This window comes from Oryctolagus cuniculus, chromosome 13 (genome assembly GCF_051225735.1).
Source record: "Oryctolagus cuniculus isolate XC-2025 breed Fujian yellow rabbit chromosome 13, ASM5122573v1, whole genome shotgun sequence".
Taxonomy (NCBI): Eukaryota; Metazoa; Chordata; class Mammalia; order Lagomorpha; family Leporidae; genus Oryctolagus; species Oryctolagus cuniculus.
This window is the reverse complement of record NC_142879.1, coordinates 13,103,329-13,128,335: the sequence shown is the minus strand read 5'-3', so window position 1 is coordinate 13,128,335 and position 25,007 is coordinate 13,103,329. Positions and strand designations below refer to the sequence as shown.

Below are 25,007 nucleotides of genomic sequence, written 5' to 3'. Positions count from 1 at the left end.
GAAACTCCATTTCAAGGAAAATTAACAGTATATGCATTTTCATTTTTTCCTATTTTCTTCCTTTATTTTCCCTTTGTTCATTTATTGCATCCCTCTCTGTTTCCTTCCTTCCTCCCCTTTTCTGTCTTAGATTTCCAAAATTTCTTCTTTCTCTTTCTTAAATTTCCTTCTTTTGAAAGGCTTGCAAGGCCTCTGGTCTATGGATTTGAAATCATCATAATATTTAGTTCATGACAAACTCATTATTGTCTTATGCACAGTACTCTTATTTTTTTCATTGAGTCAATGTGATTAAATACCTTCAATAATATAATAGCCTCCATAAACAATAACCAAAACCAAAACTAAAAGAATAATGGTAAGAAATAGCTAAAAATGTGTTTTCCCATATTTCTTCCCTCCATAATTCTATTTTGTTGACATTTTAGTCTTTATATAATAAAAATAAAGTACTAGCCAATCATTCTTAGTGTGTGGTTTATTTTCAATACTTGTCTCCATCTTTTTCCTACAGTTCCTTTCCCGACTGTGTTCACTGAATCAAATCTGGCTATCCCACCCAACTAATATTGAACATATCTAATTGCTGTAGCCTGTCAAGACAGCTCTTCAAATCTAAAATGCTCTATTTGAATACAAGATCCTTGGGGCTGGCACAAAATGTGCCATCATTGTCAGATGCTCCAGAACAAGGTAAAACATTGTCTCAATATTATAATGGACACTAAGGGACAAAACATTTTCTCAAAAAATAAATAACAGGGAAACATTTTGATAATGATAGATATTTTTGAAAACAGTATTTTTCATTAAATTCTAAACAATTCTACATGAACATTTGTTTCCTTCATCTGCAGGTGAGAGCTACTTAACTCATTGACAGATGAAACGAACATTTTCTCTCAAAAAATTGCCTTGTCTTTTTTATTGTCATTGATCTGTTCCTAATTCCATAAGGGAAGAAAGGTTATTACAGGACTTAAAGTCAAGCTTTTATCCTTTGTCTCTGTTATGAGGAAACACAATTATTGATAATTATGTCAATCTTCGAGCTCTTCAAGGCAGAATGTGCCATCTTTCAAGAGAGAAAGATTTCCTTGTGTACCCCCCAGAACACTTTCAGATACTCTGCAGAATTTACCCAAGGCCCATAGACATATAGGCATGGAGGGAAGAGACAGACATAGTTCACATGTTGGTGGCTGGGAAAATGTAACAGCTCACATTTCTGCAACCCGCACAGGCATAACAGCTGAAAATCTTTTTACAGACTGTGTTCTCAAAACTGCCTTCTCTCAGGTGGTAAAACTAGATTGTCATTCTGAATATCCTGCTAAAGAGCTGACATTCAACTAAACAGATATCCAGAAAAGGAACAGTGGATGAGGGCAAGGGATCCAAAGGGATAAACTGGCTGGCTGAAATCATGGGTATAGTAATCCTGTCTCACCACCAGCTTCCACAGATAAGTCAAACATCCCAACAAAATTCCCCTCAGATAGCTTAAACACTACCACAGTAAAATTTAAAATAGTATAAAGTTTTCAATTTGCTGATGCTAGATGGCCCAATGACTATTTCATTGACAGACATGTAATTCTTTTGGAGGCTCAAGTTCAATGTTAGAAAAAGTAACTCTTACAGAGCAGCAATAACAGAACTCACAAGATGACGGTGATGAAGAACATTTAAACAGAGCCGAAAGTTAGAGGCAAGTGCAAGCTATTTTTTTTATCAAGCTATAAATATTATGAATGATGAGATGGAGAGAATCAAGTGGAAGAAATATGAGTTTTCACTTTCTTTGTCAGGTCAAGACAAAAGGGGGAAAATTAGCCTCAAATAAAAAATATTTCATAAGTGAAGAGTGAAGAGCTAATTGATTAGTTCAGACTCACGTGGTTTCAACCTATTTGGTTATGTGTGTAAAGTTAGCAGAAAGGACTGATGGTTGGGCTAAAAATGCATTTGAAAAAACTCCCTCAGTTGTGACCAAAGAAAGACTAAAGTCATAAGAACCAATGATCATTAGGTATCTGCAATATCCAACAATTTCTTCTAAAGGATTCAAGTAGTATAAAAATGTACATAGAAAAATACAATAACATTAGAAGTATACATTAATACAGGTCATTTTACTATTTCGATTATAAATCTTTTATTATACTGACTACATACCCCTCGTTACATGTATAAACAACCTTTGCTCCAAATTCAAACTCATTTCCTACTGCAAGATGAAAAGATCCAAAGGGAGTATCTCCAGGATGTCCACAGGGCTTTTCTAAAATGAAAAAAAAAGTATATGATATTAATATGTAAAATAGGAAACACATTTTGTATAGGAGTTGAGGTACAAGTATATTGATAGTATAGTAAAGGACAGCACGGGCTATAAGGAAAATTGAAAATGACAAAACTATTATTTTATAATTAGATATAACTATATATGCCTTTTTTGATTTTAGAGCAATACTACCTTTTTTCAAAAATAATGATGTATTATTCTGTATTTAGGTGATAATGATGATATAATTCAGAAGGTGTTACTACAATGTCACATACAAGTATTTTCTTAATTAAAAGTTTTGTAAATGTCATAAATGTTTGAAGTACTTACTCCGACACACTCTTGCGGGGTTAACAGCCACCCATTCTCCATTCCTGCATGTCATCACAATAGTTCCAAGAGTTCTGTATCCAGGTCGGCATTTATAAACAGCCTGAGTACCCTCTGGGTATGTTTGTTCATTCCAGGAACCTGACAGAATTTCTATATTTTTTTTTGGAGGAGGTTCTTTACAATCTGCAAACAATAAAGACAAAATAACTGCTGACAGTAGCCATTAAAATAGGCAGTCCAGTTTTAAAAAAATCTATATGAGTTTACATCTAAATGTTCATGAAAATGGAATTAAAAGATGTTTATTTTGATGCAAAAATTTTTGAAATACATGAATAGCTTATCCATAATTTATATTTTCCATGGACTTTTTTGAAGACCTCACATATAGTTATAGATCCAACCAAATATGTTTTAATATACATAAAATGTGCATTTCATCTATAAAAATAGAATCTGCATAATTTAAATAATGTATGCTCTGTAAAAATAACCTAAATGATTTTCCACATCAATGGATATACTTTAATATTATTAAGAATAATACGCGGCCGGTGCCGTGGCTCACTAGGCTAATCCTCCACCTGCGGCGCCAGCACCCCGGGTTCTAGTCTAAGTTGGGGCACCAGATTCTGTCCCAGTTGCTCCTCTTCCAGTCCAACTCATTGCTGTGGCCCGGGAAGGCAGTGGAGGATGGTCCAAGTGCTTGGGTCCTACACCCGCATGGAAGACCAGGAGGAAGCACCTGGCTCCTGGCTTTGGATGGGTGCCACACGCTGGCCACAGTGCGCCAGCCATAGCGGCCATTTGGGGGGTGAACCAACGGAAAAGGAACACCTTTCTCTCTGTCTCTCTCTCTCTCACTGTCTAACTCTGCCTGTTAAAAAAAGAAAAAGAAAAAAAGAATAATATGTTAAGAATAATATTATTAACAATAATATTATTCTTAATAATATTATTCTTAACATTGCACCAATTCTACTGTTTTTCTTTGGTTGGGAAAATATTTATTGGGTCATGTTCTAAGTTCTGCAGACAAAATAATGAATAAAACAAAGTATTTGTTCTTAAAGTGCTTACTCTCTAGAAAGGGAAGTTAGTCATTAAATAAGTAATCAAAGAGATGAATAATTTGCATTATAGGTAGATAAAATTATTTATAAAATATCCCCTGATAATACAAAATTATTTAGTGACCTTCAAATAGGATAGAATAACATGGATCACAATAGGTTTATAGTATAAATTCTAAAGGAATGGCAAATTTGGGCCAACATGTGGCCTAACAGGTTAAGCAATGCTGACAGTCTATGTTGGAGCAGCAGTTCTAGCCCTGGCTGCTAGCTTCCAATCCAGTTCCCTGCTACTTTGCCTAAGGAATCAGTGGAAGATGATTCAAGTACTGGACACCTGCCACTCATGCAGGAGACTCAGATGGAACTACAAGCTCCTAGCTTTGGCCTGGACAAGTGCCAGCCATTGCTAGCACTTGAGAAGTAAACCAGAGGATGGGAGGTTTCTGTGTCTGTCTCCCTCTCTCACTCTCTCTGCTTTTCAAATAAATAAATAAACCCTTTTTGTAAAAAAAAAAAAAAAAAAAAAAGAACAAACAATTGTTGGAATGTATGTGCGTTTAAAGCAACTTATATGAGCAAAAACGATTAAACAACTAAACCTAAGTGGGATGGGCCTGCTTTAACCAAACATATAGCAATTTCTACAGCAATTTCATGCCTGGCTAGGTTTGCTAACTCTGGATATAGATTGAAGGTCAGGCTTTGCCCAAATGGGAAAGAAGAAAATACAAGAAAAACTTACGGAGGTGATTAGCTTGACAGAATCTAAAAATTTGTGCAGAATCATGGTGCACTGCTAAAGCCTAGAATTGTCCCAAAGTCTCATAGGAAAAGTTTCAGTAAGAAAAGGGGTTAAAGAAAGGTCTTTCCATAATGATGAAAAGTTAGCTAATCAGAAAAAAATTAAAATGTTATATAACATCTTGTAATAGAGTCACAAATATATATGGAAAGAGACAAATCCAAAATCATATCTGGTATACTTCTCTTGATAATTGATGGGAGAGAAGCAAGAAAAAAATCCATAAGGATATTAAAAATGGGAAAAATATATAATTTACAAAGAATATTATTCCTAAAATATTTCAGAAACACATCAAAGATTTATGAAAATAGGTCACATTGGGTTATACTGTAAGTCAATAAATTTTAAAATATTGAAATTAAATAAAATATATTCTCTGACCCTGAATGTTACAAAAAAAAATAAAATGACAACAAAAAATAGTGGGTTTGCCAACTAGTAAATCACTTCCAATGAGTCAATGAACAAATCACAATGAGAGAAAATATTTTGAAGTGAACAATATAAAAAATTCTAAATATAAAGTTTGTAAATCATGTAAATGTTATAGCTAAGATAAAATTTAAGAGGTGGTAAAATGCTCAAAAAGCTAAAGAATTGTAATTATGGAAAAAGACTAATGAACAGATAATAATGAAAAGAAATAAAATGAAACATGATACATATAAAATATAAATGAATTTAAAAACAAATATTTTCATAAGAAATAAAATTGACAAAATTCTGGAAACACTGATCAAATTTTTTAAAAAAGAGAAAGCTCAAATAATTACATTCAGGAATAAAAATGGAACATCCCTAGAAATCTTATTTTAGAATACTATACAGGCCGGCGCCGCGGCTCACTAGGCTAATCCTCCGCCTTGCGGCGCTGGCACACCCGGTTCTAGTCCCGGTCGGGGCGCCGGATTCTGTCCCGGTTGCCCCTCTTCCAGGCCAGCTCTCTGCTGTGGCCAGGGAGTGCAGTGGAGGATGGCCCAGGTGCTTGGGCCCTGCACCCCATGGGAGACCAGGAAAAGCACCTGGCTCCTGGCTCCTGCCATCGGATCAGCGCGGTGCGCCGGCCGCGGCGGCCATTGGAGGGTGAACCAACGGCAAAGGAAGACCTTTCTGTCTCTCTCTCTCACTGTCCACTCTGCCTGTCAAAAAAAAAAAAAAAAAAAAAGAATACTATACATAGCTGTTTGTCAATGCATTTAAAAAATATTGATGAAATAGACAAATTCCTTGAAAAAAAAAAACACCTTCATCAAAACTGACACAGAAGGTTTTTTAAACATCTACAGTCTCATAACCAAAATTTATAAGAAAATAACAGTTTGGAGGAAAACACTGGCTGCACCAGCTCATTCTACAAAGTCACCAATGACAACTAACTTTGCTATTAAAACTTTTCAAGACTAGTAAACACACACACACACACAAAAGGAGGAAAATAGAGAAAAGGTTGAGCAAGTCTTTCATGAAAGAGAAAACTCATGTGATCAATAAACTTAAAAAAAATTACTCAGGGCCAGCACTGTGGCACAATAGGCTAGGCCTCCTCCTGCAGCGCTGGCATCCTATATGGGTGCCGGTTCAAGTCCCAGCTGTTCCTCTTTCAATCCAGCTCTCTGCTATGGTCTGGGAAAGAAGTGGAAGACGGGTCCCTGCACCCGCTTGGGAGACCCTGAAGAAGCTCCTGGCTCCTGGCTTCAGATCTGCCCAGCTCCGATCATTGTGGCCATTTGGGAAGTAAGCTAGTAGGTGGAAGAGCTTTCTGTCTCTCTGTGTCTGTAACTCTACCTCTCAAATAAATAAATAAAATCTTTTCAAAAATTACTTAAATTGGCCGGCGCCGTGGCTCACTTGGCTAATCTTCCACCTGCAGCACCGGCACCCCAGGTTCTAGTCCCAGTTGCTCTTCTTCCAGTCCAGCTCTCTGCTGTGGCCCGGGAAGTCAGTGGAGGATGGCCCAAGTGCTTGGGCCCTGCACCCGCATGGGAGACCAGGAGAAGCATCTGGCTCCTGGCTTCTGATCGGCACAGAGCACCGGCCATAGCGGCCATTTGGGGGGTGAACCAATGGAAAGGAAGACCTTTCTCTCTGTCTCTCTCTCTCACTGTCTAATTCTGCCTTTCAAAAACAAAATTACTTAAACTAAAAAAATGAAAATTAAAACCATAATAAGTCACATTTTGGGGGGAAAAATGACAATAGCAAAAATGTTTAAAAGTCTAAAAATCTCAACCTTTGAAAAGAATGTGAAACATGGAGAATTCCTGATGGGAAGGAAGCCCTCACATCAGAATAGAAATTGAACATGTACACTGTTTTTTAGCTGGAGTAGCAATAATGAAAATACCATAGGCTGGGTGGCTCAAACAACTCAAATGTTATTTATTATATTTCTGGAGCCTAGGAAGGAGCCTGGTTGGACCCTGGTGAAGGCCATCTAAATGTTTGCGGATGACTGTCATTTTCTTGTATCATCACATGACCTACAGAGAGAGAAAAATAGGAGACAGAGTTCTAATCTGTTCCTCTTCTTAATCTCATCATGGCTCCCTTCACTCATGACTTTATCAAAGCCTAATTACATCCCGGAGGCCTCACCTCCTAATACTGTCCTATTTGTGGGTTAACGTTTTGACATATGAATTTGGGGGTGGGAGGTATAAATAAGAAATCTATAATGATTGTTGCTCAGCAGTTGTATTCCTATGAATATGATTAAAAACCTATTCATACGTGAGTCAGCTTTCATGTGTGGCAATGATTACAGCACTACAATTCTTAGTCAAAAATGGAAACAAACCCAATGTCCACTAATGGTTGAAGGGATAAGAATTGATGTTATATGTATTCAATGGAATAATAAAATCTATGCCACAAACTGAGGTGCCCAGAAAGTAACAGTAAGTACAAAGGTGTGTCAATTATAGAATCATTGCCCCTATATAAAATTCAAGAACAGATTTATCCTACTAAGGATGTTAAGGATGTGTATGTAGGTTATGGAACTATTAATGAATAAAAAATGTAATTACCATAAAAATCAAGTTAAATTTTTTCCCCAGAAAAAATTTAAGTGTATTGATCTGGAAGAAATTCATGAGTTTTCTGTGGATGCTGGGCATATTCTTCTTGAGTGTATGATTCTAAGTAGTTGTAGTATAGTATATTCATATTTTATTCAGTTGTGTGTACTATATTTCATGATTAAAAATATTAAAATAATAAATCATTTATATACAGCAACTTATTTTTAGTTTTTCAATAAATTATAATTTTTTACCCAAAAAAGTATATATAATGATTCTCATTTTTGCAAAAGAAAAAAGTGATACAAAGAACACATAAAATTAATTTCTAAGCTTATGCTGACTGATTTTGTTAATGAGATTTTTAAAAGATTTATTTTTTACTTATTTGAGAGCCAGAGTTACAGAGAAACAAGGAGAAACAGAGATTTTCCCATGCACTGGTTCACTCCCCAAATGGCTGCAACATCTGGGGCTTTGCCAGGCCAAAGCCAGGAACCAGGAGCTTCTTTCAGGTCTCCTACTTGGATACAGGGGCTGTCTTCCTCTGCTTTTCCAGGCATATTAATAGGGAGATGGGTCAGAAATGAATCAGCTGGGTCTCAAACCAGCATCCATATGGGATGTTGGTGTTGCAGGAAGAGGCTTACCCTGCTAAGCCATAGCACGGACCCCAGTCATTAATGTTTTTAATAGTGTCTACTGCTGAATTTAGATATAACTACCCTGATATTGCAATGGTTACATTGTAAAACCCTTCACATTACTTTTAAAAATGACAAATTTTGAGATACTTCTCATATCTAAAACATATTTGTTAAATTATTATTTTAGGCCGGCGCTGCGGCTCACTAGGCTAATCCTCCGCCTTGCAGCGCCGGCACACCGGGTTCTAGTCCCGGTCGGGGCACCGGATTCTGTCCCGGTTGCCCCTCTTTCAGGCCAGCTCTCTACTGTGGCCAGGGAGTGCAGTGGAGGATGGCCCGAGTACTTGGGCCCTGCATCCCATGGGAGATCAGGAGAAGCACCTGGCTCCTGCCATCGGATCAGCGCGGTGCGCCGGCCGCGGCGGCCGTTGGAGGGTGAACGAACGGCAAAGGAAGACCTTTCTCTCTGTCTCTCTCTCTCACTGTCCACTCTGCCTGTCAAAAAAAAAATTATTATTTTAATTGGGAAATTCCTTGTCTTACTTGATTTTACAGTAAAAATTGTTTTATCACTGTATTCTTGAATTTATTTTAAAGCCAAGTGGGGAAAAATAATCTGCTAGATAAAATTGCATGATGGAACATAGCCATTTGAAAATGTTTTACAGCATTTCATAAAACAAAAATGTGAACCTGTATTTTATGAAACGAAATATACTTGCATGGGCTGTCATACACACTCGTTTTCCTTTGAAGATTGTATAAAGTTTTAGCACAATTGTGTTAGTGAATTGTGTAGCATGTGATTTCTCATGAACTATTTTAATTTTTATAATTTTAGAAAACATAATTTTATTCCACTAGATGGTGCTGATACCCTATCACAAAACTAGCTTCCCTCCTACATACCTGCCACCACCACCACCAAAACCGTGTGTTTTCGTTTTTGTCTTAAAAATGTCCTGCTCATATTTGTACATGGTGAATCTTTGTTTAATTATAAACTGATCTGTGTGTTTTTCACATTCAAAATTCCGACCAACTTGCTGGTGTTCAGTTTACCGGAAAAATAAATTAACTAAATTGCACATGTAGAGTTGCAATTATACAATATTGTGAGTAGAAAACTATTTTCCACAACTATATTACTATTTTGATAAATTTAGCTTCTTTGCTCTTATTAATTTAATGCCACAAAAGAATAAAAGTTTTCCTATCAATTTATGTGACTGAAATTATTTTTATTAAAGTAACGCTTCTATTAAAAAACAAAAAAAATCCATCCACAAAAACTTTAGCAGTCGCTCAAAAAGTGGATAAACAGAGAAGCAAATGGATCAGTGAAAGAAACCGGAACTAGCTGAAACATTTCCGTATCTGTGGACTACGGATGGAAGAGCACAGTAGACAGTGTCAGATGTACAAAGCTGGAGAAGACAGGGGACTACTGTTTAATGCACCTAAAAGTTCTGTTACACAAATTCAGTAAACTCTAACATCTGTAACTCTGTTGCCTACCTGGTCTGTGTGTCATGTGTTTGAATTCATGTTATAGTGTTTGAAGTCCGGAATCACTTGAATCTAAGCCAAAGAAAAACTTCTAAGAATCTCTGAAGAGGTGCTGCTACTGTGGCAAGGTGAGTAAAGCTGCCGCCTGCAGTGCTGGCATCCTATATGGGTGCCGGTTGGAGTCCTGGCTGCTCCACTTTGTTCCAGCTTTCTGTTATGTCCTGGGAAAGCAGTAGAAGATGGCCCTAGTGCTTGGCCCCTGCATCATTGTGGGAGATCCGGAAGAAGCTCCTGATCCTGGCTTCAGGTTGGCCTAGCTTGTCCATTGTAGCCATCTGGGAAGTGAACCAGCAGATGGAACACCTCTCTTTCTCTCTCTCTGCCTCTGCCTCATTGTGTCTCTGCCTTTCAAATAAATAAATAAATCTTTTTTTTAAAAAAAAAAAAGATTTTCTGAAGAGACATTTCTATAGGACTTTTTTTAAGCTATTACATTTTCTGTTGACTAGGTTTATGAGAATCTTGGCACTCCAAAATGTTAAAAGAACTGTGTCAAATCATTTTTTCCTTTTTTTAAAATTTTGTATTTTATTTCTGTTTAGTTACTTTACTCTCTCTGGGCCATTTTTATAATATCTCCTTATAATTTTATGCTCAAATTTAATTATCACCCCGCCTCCCCATTATATCATGCCCTTTCCATGCACTCTGTTCTGAGCACTTGTTAAGGTTGCTAAGAAATAGGTAAGGTACACCCCTAGTTAAAGGAGCACAAGGTAGAGTTCCTTGGCAGGATCTCAATCCTGGGCAGCTGGTGGATGGTGTAGGAGTAGGGCAGGAAGAGGAGACATCGGGGGAAGAAGGAAACTGGCAAAGACTGCATAACAGGGACTGAGCAAATAAAAGTAATCTATGAAGCCTTTGGCTTACCCCTTAGCAAACAAACGCAAAAATAAAGGATATTTTACCATCCTTTTCTACTTACATTTGGGAACTTACTTCTACTTTAGAATTATTTTAGTTTACAATACTTAAATGTTTCAAAAATTGTAGCATATGCATTCCCAGGATATGCTTAGTTAAAATAAGCAAAGCCTGTCTTGGTACACCTGTCACTCCTGTGCCATTCCTGTGGGCAATTTTTCTACCTCTTCCCATAGTACTCGCTGTAGCATTTCAGGCATCAGAGCTATTTTACTTAGAAATACCTCATCTTACACAATCATGTCGTCTTGTTCCTCTTATCCTCTTCATCATCCTTCTACCCTAAAATTATTGTGTGGAAGTTTTTAGATTATTATAATAATTCACAGTAAATTATAGTGAATTAACTGCATTTAACCTCCCTTACGTATTTATGCAGAGTGTTTGTCATTGCATGTAAATTACAGGTTGGTTGAATTTACGGTAATATCAACATGGAAACTAAATAGCAGGAGAGAAGATACTAAAGGCAACTGGGCATCAAAGAAGGAGGTACCTTTCTCTGAAGGGAGGAGAGAACTTCCACTTTGACTATGACCTTGTCTAAGTATGATCAGAGTTGGTGAACTCAAAAGGCTTCCATAGCCTTGGCAACTCATGACAAGAGCCTAGGGTGATTACTGATGCCATAAACAAGAGTGTCAATTTGTTAAGTCAAAAACAGGAGTCACTGTGCACTTACTCCTCATGTAGGATTTCTGTCCTTAATGTGCTGTACATTGTGATTTAATGCTATAGCTAATACTCAAACAGTATTTTTCACTTTGTGTTTCTATGTGGGTGCAAACTGTTGAAATCTTTACTTAATATATGCTAAACTGATCTTCTGTATATAAAGAGAATTGAAAATGAATCTTGATGTGAATGGAAGGGGAGAGAGAGCGGGAAAGGGGAGGGTTGCGGGTGGGAGGGAAGTTATGGGGGCGGGGGGAGCCATTGTAATCCATAAGCTGTACTTTGGAAATTTATATTCATTAAATAAAAGTTAAAAAAAAAAGGCAGTTGGGACACTGAACAACTCTAAGTCACATCATATAAATACCACACTACTCTGAAAATACAAGTGTTTAGGGAGAAAGAAAAAGAATTCTTATTTATCACATTGAAATTAGAACAAAATTTAGGATAATAAATCATCACCAGTTTTCTGAACTAGACAATGATATATAGCAGTCACATAATATCCTTATAAAGAACAATTTCTATTGACTTATAATTATTTTAAAAATATTTATAAAATTAATTTTTCATGTAGAATTAACTCAAATTTGAAGCTATATCGTACTTGAAACAATATAATATATAACAAAATGATTTTTTTCTGTAAGTGAAATGGAATCACTCAATCTTTAGTCTACAATGTAACATGTGGTCTGAAAGACATTATTGGCCATCAAACCTCCAACATCAGTAAACATCCTTAAGCAACAGAAGTAGGATTTACTCGGACAGGTTTTGGCAAGGTTTTATTTATTCACGTTAATCATTCTGGAATTTCTGTGGTGTAATTTTATATAGTATACAATTATTAGACCCTAAATCTAAAAGATCTACTTAATGCAACTTGATCATAATAGGTTCCAAAAAGCTGAAACTGTGTAGTTTGGCTGCGGAAGTGTTGGTTTAAACTTTGTCCTGTAAATAAATCTCACCCAGTTTTTAGTAGCAGGCGACTCCTTTGAGCCAGGACATTTACAGGAGGGAGCAAGTAATGTTCCTGCACAAAAAGGAATGTGAATGCAGACAATGCATTGCATCTAAAAGCTCCAACTGTTCCCCCACGTATTACACAGGAAAAAAACAAGCCAAGCTGAGTTTATAAGTTCTTCCTGTTGGCTATTCTTCTTTAGTAATGAACAGTATTTTTTGAATCATGTTTACTCTTAACAGGGCTGTAGCAAATTGTGAAATGAAACAGTGTTATGTCTGATTGGGGTAAGCAGATAGTCTTTCATAGTTTCTCAATGTGATATTCAATGTTCAACGTGGCATACAAAACCAGAAGCAAATGTTGCAGTACCTGGTTTTTAGTTTTAAACTATCAAGGTTTTGAATACCTTTCTGTTAGGTATGGTAAACTGTTGAAACTGATTGAAATCTCAAGGTAGTTTAGTTTCTTAGACTACTTAGCCAACAAGGGATCAGATAGGAGTTCCATTTCCACTAAAAACTCATGGAATGTTTTTCTTGGCTGGCCTGTGCGTTACGTGCATTTTCTGAAAATTATAAGGCTAACCTCAGCATTACCTTAATCACTGAAGCTTATCTGTTAGGAAATAATAAGCTTTGTTATTATTTTTACTACAAGTATAGTGTGCTATTGCTCAGTTCACCAGCAGGAACTGATAGCACATCTAAGCACACTGATGAAAAATCAAATACAACTGGAACAAGTCAGCTGGAATCAATTATGTAAAGGCGTTTACATCATTATTATTTAATTATCTCATATATTTTGTAGCACTCTATTTTAATAATATCTCAAATTCTACTTTGTTTGAACTTATTTTAATTATACTTGAATTTTGGCTTTTAAAAATTACCTGGAAAAAACAATTTAAATACTACAAATATTGTATATTCAAGTGCATTTCAACCTAAAATGGTATTTTCATTATAAGAATACATGGAATGCCTCTCTGTAAGACTTTTAAGACTATGGCAATATCAATTGTAAGTTATAAATATACTTTTCTTTGAAAAAGTTAAAATTAAATCTTAAATAAATTCAATTATTCATCAATTTGAAGTGTTTTTAAAATGTTAAGAAGCATGTGACTCACTTAAAGCATTTGGTGAAACTTCTAAACATAAACAGTAAATTACTTTGTATAATAGTTGCAAAGGAAACCATTATGCCAAATTGTAGTTTTCAAAAACATTCATTAAAACGTTTTTAAACTTTACATTAAATAAAATTATAAGAAATAATCATATATAGCATTCAAATGAGTTACTTTTATTTTTTAAACTTAACAATATTAAAAGTCACACAAACGCTAAGCTACAGACTAGTAGTTAAATCACATATTCTAGACCAAAATTTTATTACCAATGTAAAAAGCATGACTAGCAAATGTTTCATAATAAAGCAGTGGAAAAAGGTCTCCCTTTTAAACCTTACCTTGTGCTACACAGACAGTGCATATCACAAACCAGAGCACCTTTGCCGGAAGTCTCATTTTGGGGAGCTTTAGTGATACATTGATGAGCTGACACTGCTTACTCCGTCTAGCTTCCCTCTGCTGAAAACTGAAATTAGTGCAGAAAGTATTTGCTCCAAAAGGAAGTTGAAACACAGCTTAGGAAATAAGGGGTTGATGCCCCGCCCATCAGAAACTTTTGCAAAGTAAATGAAACCTCAGCCACAAGCTCAGCAGTGCCAGAGTTTGATCCCAGTTCTCACTGGCTTCACAAGGAGTGTTAATGCTATAATCTGCTTTCTGATTTGTTCTTTTGTACACTGGGCTATGTTCTCCTTTGGAACAAGCTCAGGTTCTTGGAATGTGCAAAGTAGCAACAGGTGATATACTCTGGGTTTAATGAACCCTTGATTACTCGGTCATTTCAGGTCTATTGTGTGTAAGCCTCAAAATGAAAACTAATGAAGCTCTTAAAAATCACTTACAGGGGCTGGTGCTGTGGCTAAGTGTGTAAAAGCCACCGCCTGAAGTGCCAGCATCCCTTATCAATGCCAATTCAAGTCTCAGCTGCTCCACTTCTGATCCAGCTCTCTGCTATGGCCTGGGAAAGCAGTACGAGATGGCCCAAATCCTTGGGCCCCTGCACCCACGTGGGAGACCTGCAAGAAGCTCCTGGCTCCTGGCTTCAGATCGGCCCAGCTCCAGCTGTTGCAGCTAGGAGTGAGCCAGCTAATGGAAGGCTTCTCTTTCTCTACCTCTGCCTCTGCCTCTGCCTCTGCCTCTGCCCCTGCCCCTGCCCTTGCCCCTGCCCCTGCCCCTGCCCTTGCCCCTGCTCCTAGCCCTATTCCTATCCCACCCCTACTCCTACCACTCCCCTACCCTTACCTCTACTCTACCTCTCTGTAACTCTGCCTTTCAAAGAAATAAATAAAATCTTAAAAAACCAATCCCTTATAGGGACGGGTGCTGTGCCTCAGTAGGTTGCCATCTGACATGCTAGCATTCCATATGGGCTCAGACTGAATTCCTGGTTGCTCCACTTTAAATCCGTCTCCATGCTGATGCACCCAGGGAAAGCAATGGAAGATGGCCCAAGTCCTTGGGCCCCTGTACCCACATGAGATACCCAGAAGAAGCTCCTGGCTTCAGCATGGCCATTGGGGCCATTTGAGGAGTGAATCAGCAGATAGAAAATCTCTCTACTCTCTCTCTGTGTAACTCTGCCTTTCAAATAAATAAATAGATCTTTTAAAAAAATAACTTACAGAACTTCATGTCAGGCAATGTTTTCACAATCAACACAGGTCATATACACAAAAATTTTGTTTGAAACATAGTGCTGGCTGATTTTGAAGGTCTTATTTTCTGGAAATTCATAAAGAATCTCTTCTAAAGATGTTTTATGTGTATGTAAAACAACTGCCCTGCTCCTATTTGATATAAATGAGTTTAATAAGTTAAAAGTCAAGAGATTGAAATGCTGTTTAAATTACAATTGATGCTGAGACTTTAATGTGCTCAAGATCATCATGGTCAAAACAGTGAACGTCACATTCTCTCAGAAAACCACAGGACTCCCTTTCAGTCAATACCTGGCCTCCTATATGTCGCACAGGGTGACCCCTATCCTGATCTCTAAGAATGGGGAATATGTGTCATTGTTTTTGCACTATATATAAATAAAAGAGAAGCTATTTACTGTTGTATTTAGAATCCATCACTGAAAATTGTGTTTGAGACAATCACATTGTTGCAGGTATAGATTGTTAATCCTATTGCAACAAAACACATTTTGTTTGTGTGCCTTTTAATGGGCATTTGGGTAGATCCCAGTTTGAAACTAACACAGTGATGCTCTGTAGATTACATTATGTGGTTTTCTTGGCAAACACGTGTACACTTCTTATGAGTACATACCTAGGAATGGAATATGAAGCTATAACTTAGGAATAAGCTTGGGTGTAACAGAGAACTTCTGACAGCTTCAAGACACATTATACCAAGTGACATTCCCACCGGCAATGCATGAGTTACTCTTCAATGACTTTTCATAATTTTAGTCTTTGTGATTTTAGCCTTTCTGGCTAAAGCCTTGGGCAATAATTTTCTGTGGTTTTAAAATGAATTTTCCTGATGACTAAGAAAGTTCAGCAATTTTCATATAGTAATCGGTCATTTAGATATCCTTTTGGATAAAGTGTTTAATCAAGTCTTTTGTGTGTGTGTATTTTTCTGTTAGGTTGTCTTTTCCTTGCAGGGATTCTTTATATATTCTAGATATGAGAACATTTTCAGACATACATATTATAAATACCTTTTCTCAGTCCACAGGTTATCTTTCTACTCAGTGTTACATGGCTTAATAAACAGACTTTCTTAATTTCAAAATAAAGCAAACTTATTCTCAGTACTCATATTGGAAAATTTTCAAAAAAATGTGTACTATAAATAGGAAAGGTATGAACTTAGGCAAAATGTATAAGATTTCAGAGACATAAATTTATCTTTTACCATTATATTAAAGATAAAATTGCTTTACATACCACCACTGTAGTATTGAAGTATTCTGAATATGACTGTGTTACACCATTCTGTTTGTACTTTCATCCGTTGCAGTTACTTAGTAGCATTCTTGCTCTACCTTTTAAAAACTCCATTTAGTAATTCTTTTTTCTTAGGTTTCAGAATGCTGTTATTTTTATTATTTATAACTTAAAATATATACACAAGGATTTTTATGAATGCTGAATGACCAAGGGAATGATTATGCTTCATATTCAAAGATAGGCTATAACAAATGATTAAAATGAATAATATAGATGAACATAGCTTTTATATGAATTAAAATGTCTTCAAAGGTTGCCTATGGATATGAATTTGTACCTATTCTTTTTTATTAGATTATTTGTATTTACTGACAAACAATAATTGTATATATTTATGGGGTACAATGTAATATTTTGATACATGTATACATTTTAATGATCAAATTAGGATAATTAGCATCCATCGCTTCATATATTCAAGAGTCCTTTGTAGTGTGATCATTCAAAAGTCTTATAGCTATTTAGAAAAATGCAGCATGTTATTGTTAACTATTGTTATCCTACTGTGCAATAGGACACCAAAAGGATTAGTTTTACAATAAGGAAAAAAAGTACTTAATTCAATAAAAATAAATCTTTCTGAGGTTTAATTTATATATTTTTTGAGAAACTTAATTAACTTTGAAGAAGAACCCAAGAATGGTATGCCTTTTGCAAGCACTTAGACATTACTATAGTTTATGAGACATAAAAAATATCCTACACTTAATACATTAAAATATGGTAAATCTTTGAGAACAAGTTTTACTATTAACTTTCATAATCCAACTCATTGAGGACGAGGTCATGCATGGGAAGTTAGTGCACAGTGACTCCTGTTGTTAACTTAACAATTAATATTCTTATGTATGACATCAGTGATCACCCAAGGCTCTTGACATTTTTCTTGACTTTTCAGATATACAAGAACTGAGAGAATCATCAGCAGATCCAAATGATAAGAAATGATGAATTAAGGCAGAAGGAAGGCACACAGAAATATGTATGTAAGTAAAGGAATGAAGAGCATAAGAACTGGAAATTGTAGCTTCACTGCCTACCATATGTTAATAACACCTCAAAATAAAAACTTTTCTTAAAACTTCTAAATCATTCTTTCAATCTCACTGGTCACATCGTGAATATTCAATAGCCATGTTTGGGTAGCAGCTATTATATTAAACAGCAGTGGTGTAGAGTGCTTCCTTCATCACTGAAATTCTGAAAAATGGTGCTAAATAATAGGATGGCTTGCAGTAGACCTGCCCGTTATGTGCAGCAATGAGTGGAAAAGAAGACATTATTTCTGTATACTAATCCTGATAAGTATTCGAAAAAGTAGGATATGAAACATCATAAATTAATAATGAAACTAGTAGGCATATGTGATATATGTCACTTTAATTTACTTTTAATAATCAAAGATGGATGTGGTGGCCGGCGCCGCAGCTCACAAGGCTAATCCTCCGCCTTGCAGCGCCGGCACACCGGGTTCTAGTCCCAGTCGGGGCGCCGGATTCTGTCCCGGTTACCCCTCTTCCAGGCCAGCTCTCTACTGTGGCCAGGGAGTGCAGTGGAGGATGGCCCAAGTGCTTGGGCCCTGCACCCCATGGGAGACCAGGATAAGTACCTGGCTCCTGCCATCGGATCGGCGCGGTGCATAGGTTGCAGCGCGCCGGCCGCGGCAGCCATTGGAGGGTGAAGGAACAGCAAAGGAAGACCTTTCTCTCTGTCTCTCTCTCACTGTCTACTCTGCCTGTCAAAAAAAAAAAAAATCTAAAAAAAAAAAAAAGATGGATGTGGTATAATTTACACATTAGAATTACATCATCTATTACTCAATGTGTGATTTTTATATTTTCAGTTATTATGGTTTGGGATTTTTTGCCATGCCCTCACACAACTACCAACAACACTACTAATATGAATTAAAACACAATATGAATTAAAGTTGTAAAATCAAGAAAATCAAATCACGAGCAGCTTGTTGTTTTCTGTCACTATTCCTGACTTCAGGTCAAAGTTTTCTCCCCTTATTGATTTAGATACATAATGATTTCCTTTCCCCCACAAAGAAGGAGTTTAAAACATCCTTGTTCTTGTCCCTCTTTAATCACATGGAAATAATGCTCAAAATACCCTAAATAAGCATAGCTTATGATTTATTTTAGAATATCTCCTCACTTGCATGAAGAAACGCGAAATATTATAGAGGTTCCTTTCTCGCTCCTTAGCGGCCTATGGCCTTTTTTTCTTCCCAATGGGACACTACTGGTGTGATACAAATTAGTAATTTGCATAGAAGTGCAGAGAAAAGACTTTCCTCCACTCTAGTTGTGAGGAGGTGAAAACACACATGTGCCTTTCTTTACATTTATTGAGTTTATTAGGTACATTTCTAAAACTAGGTTATTAGCTCTTAAAATAATTCAACTATTTTAAGGAGAAAGAAAAACTTTATCATCTCTGGCAACCTCCACAGTCACATTGAGTCTTGTGCAAAAGGAATTAAAAGCCTTCAGAGAAAATCCATGCTCCTCCTTTTCCCATGCTAGCTACCTCTTATGTTCTTTCCCAGGTTTCCTATGGGACAAAACAAACATGACTGAAAATTTCTTAGTCCTTTTCGAAGCTACATTAAAAATTTGTGAGCAAAGTCACTTGTTTGGCCCTGCATTGACATCACTTCAACTTTTCAGGCTCAAAAGATCTAATATTAATTGCTAAGTAATAATTAATTATATGTGTCAGGTGTATAAAATGTATTATCTGATCCCTTTAAAATTTTATAAGATAATTTTATCATTTCCTTTTTATGCATAGGAAATGCTAAATTTCAGTAAGGTTTAAGTGAATTGTTTGAGTTGGTAGTACACTTGAGATCTGAATATTGAATCTCATTCTGTAGTTGAAAAAAAATTTTTAAGATTTTATTTACTTATCTGAGAGAGTTTCAGAGAGAGAGGGAGAGATAGAGACAAAAGTCCTCCATCCGCAGGTTTGCTCCCCAAATGACCGTTAATGGCCAGAGCTGAGCTGATCTGAAGTCAGGAGCCAGGAGCTTCCTCTGGGTCCCTAACATGGTGCAGGGGCCCAAGCACTTGAGCCATCCTCCACCACTTTCCCAGGCCACAGCAGAGAGCTAGATCTGAAGAGGAGCAGCCAGGATCAGAACTAGTGCCCATACGGGATGCAGGCAGAGGATTAACCCGCTGAGCCACAGCACCGACCCCAGTTGAACATTTAAATACTGGGCTAACCACCTTTCTGATTCCACGTATATATTATTCCTAAACTTTGTTATAAATTTTGACTCTGGACAGAAAACACTTTGTTATTTTCCAGTCTCTAATGAGGATTTGTAGTATTTAGGAATTTGTGTAATGATACTAATTTAGTGAAATATACTGTGCTCAGTAAATTATGCTTCTGAAATAGCTAATGAATTATACACAGCAAAATATAAAAGCAATACTTCATTATAATACAAAATGTCTTCCTGTGATATTAAATGACTGAAAGTGGTTAATAACCACTTATTGGTTAAAAGTAAGTGATTAATTACTTAGTTAATAAAATCAGTTATGTTAGTATATATGCCATCCTTCAGATGAAATTATAATCCATAATTTTATCTGGAGATCTATACTTCAAAAATTTTTACACTACTATCTTATTCCTATTTCCCCCAGGATAAATAAAAGCTTATATCGGAAGCCCTAATGAAATTTCAAAATTATATCAATAGAAATAAAACAGAATTATACTAGGTATATGGTCATGTTTTATGAAATTTAATGTAATAATCTTTTGATATATATTAACAACCCATGATTACTACTCATTCTATTGCTGGTTTTTTTTTTTTTTTTTTTTTTTTTTTTTTTTTTTTTTTGGATAGGCAGAGTTAGTGAGAGAGAGAGACAGAGAGAAAGGTCTTCCTTTCCGTTGGTTCACCCCCAAATGGCCACTACGGCCGGCACGCTATGTCAATCCGAAGCCAGGTCCCAGGTGCTTCCTCCCAGTCTCCCATGTGGGTGCAGGGCCCAAGCACTTGGGCCATCCTCCACTGCCTTCCCGGGCCACAGCAGAGAGCTGGACTGGAAGAGGAACAACCGGGACAGAATCCGGCGCCCCAACCGGGACTAGAACCCAAGATGCCAGCACCGCAGGCAGAGGATTAGCCTAGTGAACCGCGGCGCCTGCCCTATTGCTGTCTTTAATTAAGAAATATTATTTATTAATAATGTAAAACTATATTCCTAACAATATCCCTATTTCATGTCACCAGCAAATCAACAAAATTGCAGTTATAGTAATACAGAAACTCTTCCCCAATAGATATTCTAAGGGATTAAAATTTTTACAGGGGCCAGTGCTGTAGCATAGTGGGCTAAGCCTCCATCTGCAGCATCAGCATCCCATATGGGTGCCGGTTGGAGTCCCAGCTGCTCCTCTTCTGATTCAGCTCTCTGCTATGGCCTGGTAAAGCACTGGAAGATGGCCCAAGTCCTTAGGCCCTTGCATCTGCATGGGAGACCTGGAGGAAGGGCCTGGCTCCTGGCTCCTGGCTCCTGGCTTCGGATTGGCCTAGCATTGTTGCAGCCATTTGTGAGTGAATCAGCTGATGGAAGACTTTTCTCTTAGTCTCTCCCTCTCTCTCTGTAACTCTACATCTCAAGTAAATAAATAAATCTTTAAAACGGTTCCAAAATACTTCTTGAAAGCAATTTTAAATTAATATCCAAAATTTTACTTCAGATAAATGCTATAATTTAAAAATAAACATAGTTTCAATAATCCTGCCAAATTGAGCATACTCTTAATTCCTTGGGAGTTTCCTTAATGGTATTCAAGACAACTGATTAGAAATGAATTTGAAAGCCAAGGAAATGAAGATCCCATGAGAGCATAGGTCAGAAATTTTTAAAGAAACTGTTCAGTTTAAAATTGTCATTTCTTGAGGGCTAAATTGTCAGGATATTACATATAAAAAATTGTCCAAAGTCAGCCTGTGTGCCCCAAGGACAAGAATAATCTTTTTTTTAAACTTTTATTGAATGAATATAAATTTCCAAAGTACAGCTTATGGATTACAATGGCTTCTCCCCCATAACATCCCTCCCACCCGCAACCCTCCCCTTTCCCACTCCCTCTCCCCTTCCATTCACATCAAGATTCATTTTCAATTCTCTTTATATACAGAAGATCAGTTTAGCATATATTAAGTAAAGATTTCAACAGTTTGCTCCCACGCAGAAACATAAAGTGAAAAATACTGTTTGAGTACTAGTTATAGCATTAAATCACATGTACAGCACACTAAGGACAGAGATCCTACATGAGGAGTAAGTGCACAGTGATTCCTGTTGTTGACTTAACAAATTGACACTCTTGTTTATGGCATCAGTAATCACCCTAGGCTCTTGTCATGAGTTGCCAAGGCTATGGAAGCCCCCTGAGTTCACCGACTCTGATCATATTTAGACAAGGCCATGGTCAAAGTGGAAGTTCTCTCCTCCCTTCAGAGAAAGGTACCTCCTTCTTTGATGACCCGTTCTTTCCACTGGGATCTCACTCGCGGAGATCTTTCATTTAGGTTTTTTTTTTTCCCCAGAGTGTATTGGCTTTCCATGCCTGAAAAACTCTCATGGGCTTCTCAGCCGGATCCGCATGCCTTAAGGGCTGATTCCGAGGCCAGAGTGCTGTTAGGACATCTGCCATTCTATGAGTCTGCTGTGCATCTCACTTCCCATGTTGGATCATTCTCTCCCTTTTTTATTCTATCAGCTAGTATTTGCAGACACTAGTCTTGTTTATGTGATTTCTTTGGTTCTTAGTCCTATCATTACGATCAATTGTGAACAGAAATTGATCACTGGGATTAGTGAGATGGCATTGGTACATGCCACTTTGATGGGATTGAATTGGAATCCCCTGGTATGTTTCTAACTCTACCGTTTGAGGTAAGTCAGCTTGAGCATGTCCCGAATTGCACATCTCTTCCCTCTCTTATTCTCACTCTTATATTTAACAGCGGTCACTTTTCAGTTGTTTCAGCACTTAAGAAGAATTGTGTATTGATTACAGTATTCAACCAAAAGTATTAAGTAGAACAAACAAAAAAAATACTAAGAGGGATAACATATTAAGTTGCTCATCAACAGTCAGGGTGAGGGCTGATCAAGTCACCGTTTCTCATAGTGTTCATTTCACTTTAACAGGTTTCCTTTTTGGTGCTCAGTTAGTTGTCACTGATCAGGGAGAACATATGGTATTTGTCCCTTTTGGATTGGCTTATTTCACTCAGCATAATGTTTTCCAAATTCCTAACAGGGATCACTTTTCAGTTAAAATTTAAACACCTAATAATAATTGTGTGTTAATTACAGAGTTCAACCAATGGGACTAGAACAAAAAAAATACTAAAATGGATAAAGTATTACATTGTACACCAACCATCAGGACAAGAGCTGATTAATCTTTTTATATAGACATTTTAAAATATTTACATTATCACAGGGGCTAGTGTTGTGGCACAGCAAACCATCCCACATGGGTACTAGTTCAACTCCCTGCTGCTCCACTTCCAATCAAGCTCCCTGCTAATGCACCTGGGAAAGCAGTGAAGGATGGACCAAGTGGTTGGGCCCTTGCACCCATGTGGGAGACCTGGCTGAAGCTCCTGGCTCCTGACTTCAGCCTGACCCAGCCCTGGCCACTGGGGAGTGAACCTGCGTATGAAAGACCTCTCTATGTCTCTCCCTCTCTCTCCTTAACTCTGCCATTCAAATAAATAAAAATAAATCTTTAAAAAAAACAAAATATTTACATCATTTAATTTTTAAAATACATTAATAGTGTGAAAAAATTGGTTTACCAAGACAGTTCTACAGTGAGATTTGTAATAGAAACCTTCTCTAGTTCTTGAACAAGTGTTGTATACATCAAATATGTGTAGCTTCTTAATGAGTAAATAATATATCTGTAAAGTGATTTAAAAAAACAGCAATTTTTAAAGTCAGTTGAAACTTCTCCTCAAGACATTAAATATTGCTGTGAATTGTAATAAGCCTCTAGCAGCAGTATCTAACTAATGGCAAATACAGGCTTCAGGGCTAGATGTAGACAGATAAAGTATTTGTCTGGTCTTTTTGTTATTTTAAGTTTGAACTGCATATTGACCTTGGTAACATGAAATGAAATGCTATCCTGATTCTTTGCACAAAGAGCTGACTATAAAGAAAAGCTGAGTTAGATTACACAGCAGGGAAATAAAGAAAAAAAGAAAAGGTACCTCTTACTTCAAATTGAACTTAACTGTGAAAATGGATGTATGCAATAGTGGTCAAAATATACTGAGGAAGGAAATTTCTATAATAAGAATATATTTTTAAAGTCAGAATCTGTGCATTCTTGTTGCAAGGCATTTCAAATGGTTGTCCAGGAACATCATAATTTTCAAGTGCTACATAACCTTGCTATAGTTCTTAATAAAAAAGTTTTAAATAATTGTTAATGTAAGTGAAAAGCATAACATATTTAGTTTTGATCATTTAAAAAGTTTTAAATAATGATCTATGAATATGACATCAATTTCTCTCTCACACACTTCATTGCTTTTTATAATTTGATTGCTTTCCCATTGTTTCTCTAAAAAAGTTGTCTTGAAGTGCACCCCCACAAACCTAATAGGTTCCCTTAATCAAGCCTTCCAGATTGACTCCTGGATACTTTCAGCACATCCCTATTGTTTTTATTATTTTAGCACTTCTTCATCTATGACACCTCAAGATGGTCCAAGTTCAGCTGGTATATATCCTGCCCCAGCCTTAGAATCAGTCACTTCTACAAGGTACTCTGATTCCTTTTGTTGGAGGATGGCATCAGAACCCAAGATTGGAGTGCTGAATATGCTTGTTGCTAATGAGACGTTATTGCATACAGGCTATCCCAACTGACAGAGCTGGGAAATTTATGAATGTGTACTAATCTATGTGTGCACACCACTCTGTAAAATTTGCCTATCTACCAATCTGTATCTGTATTACGCTAAACATCATTTTAGACTAAGGTCTGTGACCCAAACCCGATACTACATGATTTATTCTAGCTTTTCTCATTGCTTGTCTGTGACAGCCTTTTCCAACATTGAGAAGCTGGTTCCTATCATTTGGCTCCTATTTAATTGTATTTAATCCACATACATGTATGTGTGTGTGTGTGTCTGTATGTGTGTATATGTGTGTTATTATTCATCTACACTTCCATGAGAAATGACTTCAACAACTAGACTATTACATATGTACAGTTCTTTTGTTTTAGACTTAGAGTTCCAATACTTTTTAAAGTTAGTTAAACCAGTGCTTCCCCCATCCACTTCCCTTTCAGTGAGAATATGCTAGATTTTATATATATACTTAACTATTTTTTATAATATGCATCTACACTGAAATCCTCCAACTTCCTACTTCTTTTTTAAAAAATATGGATCCATAAATATTTACTGGTTATGTTACAAAGTTTTATGAAATTTTGACAAATATACAATGTGTCAACTACTACAATACTAAATGGCACTTCCTATAGTTAATTACTTAAAAAAAAAAAGA

General features: G+C 36.6%; 1 protein-coding gene across 2 annotated transcripts in view; it reads right to left on the bottom strand.

The window, feature by feature from the left end:
- CFH (complement factor H) overlaps positions 1 to 14,098 on the bottom strand; it is a 60,396-nt gene extending 46,298 nt beyond the window's left edge. Inside the window, exons 1-3 of one of the 2 annotated variants that reach the window (XM_008268715.5) lie at positions 13,792 to 14,098; positions 2,621 to 2,806; positions 2,179 to 2,284 (exon numbers count right to left, since the gene is read on the bottom strand). In XM_008268715.5, the coding sequence (XP_008266937.3) occupies positions 2,179 to 2,284; positions 2,621 to 2,806; positions 13,792 to 13,849 (350 nt within the window). In that variant the 5' untranslated portion in view covers positions 13,850 to 14,098. Of the gene's footprint in view, positions 1 to 2,178; positions 2,285 to 2,620; positions 2,807 to 12,319; positions 12,380 to 13,791 lie in introns of those variants that run through there. The other variant, XM_089312024.1, reaches the window with a different exon arrangement.
- Between the last annotated feature and the right edge of the window lie 10,909 nt (positions 14,099 to 25,007).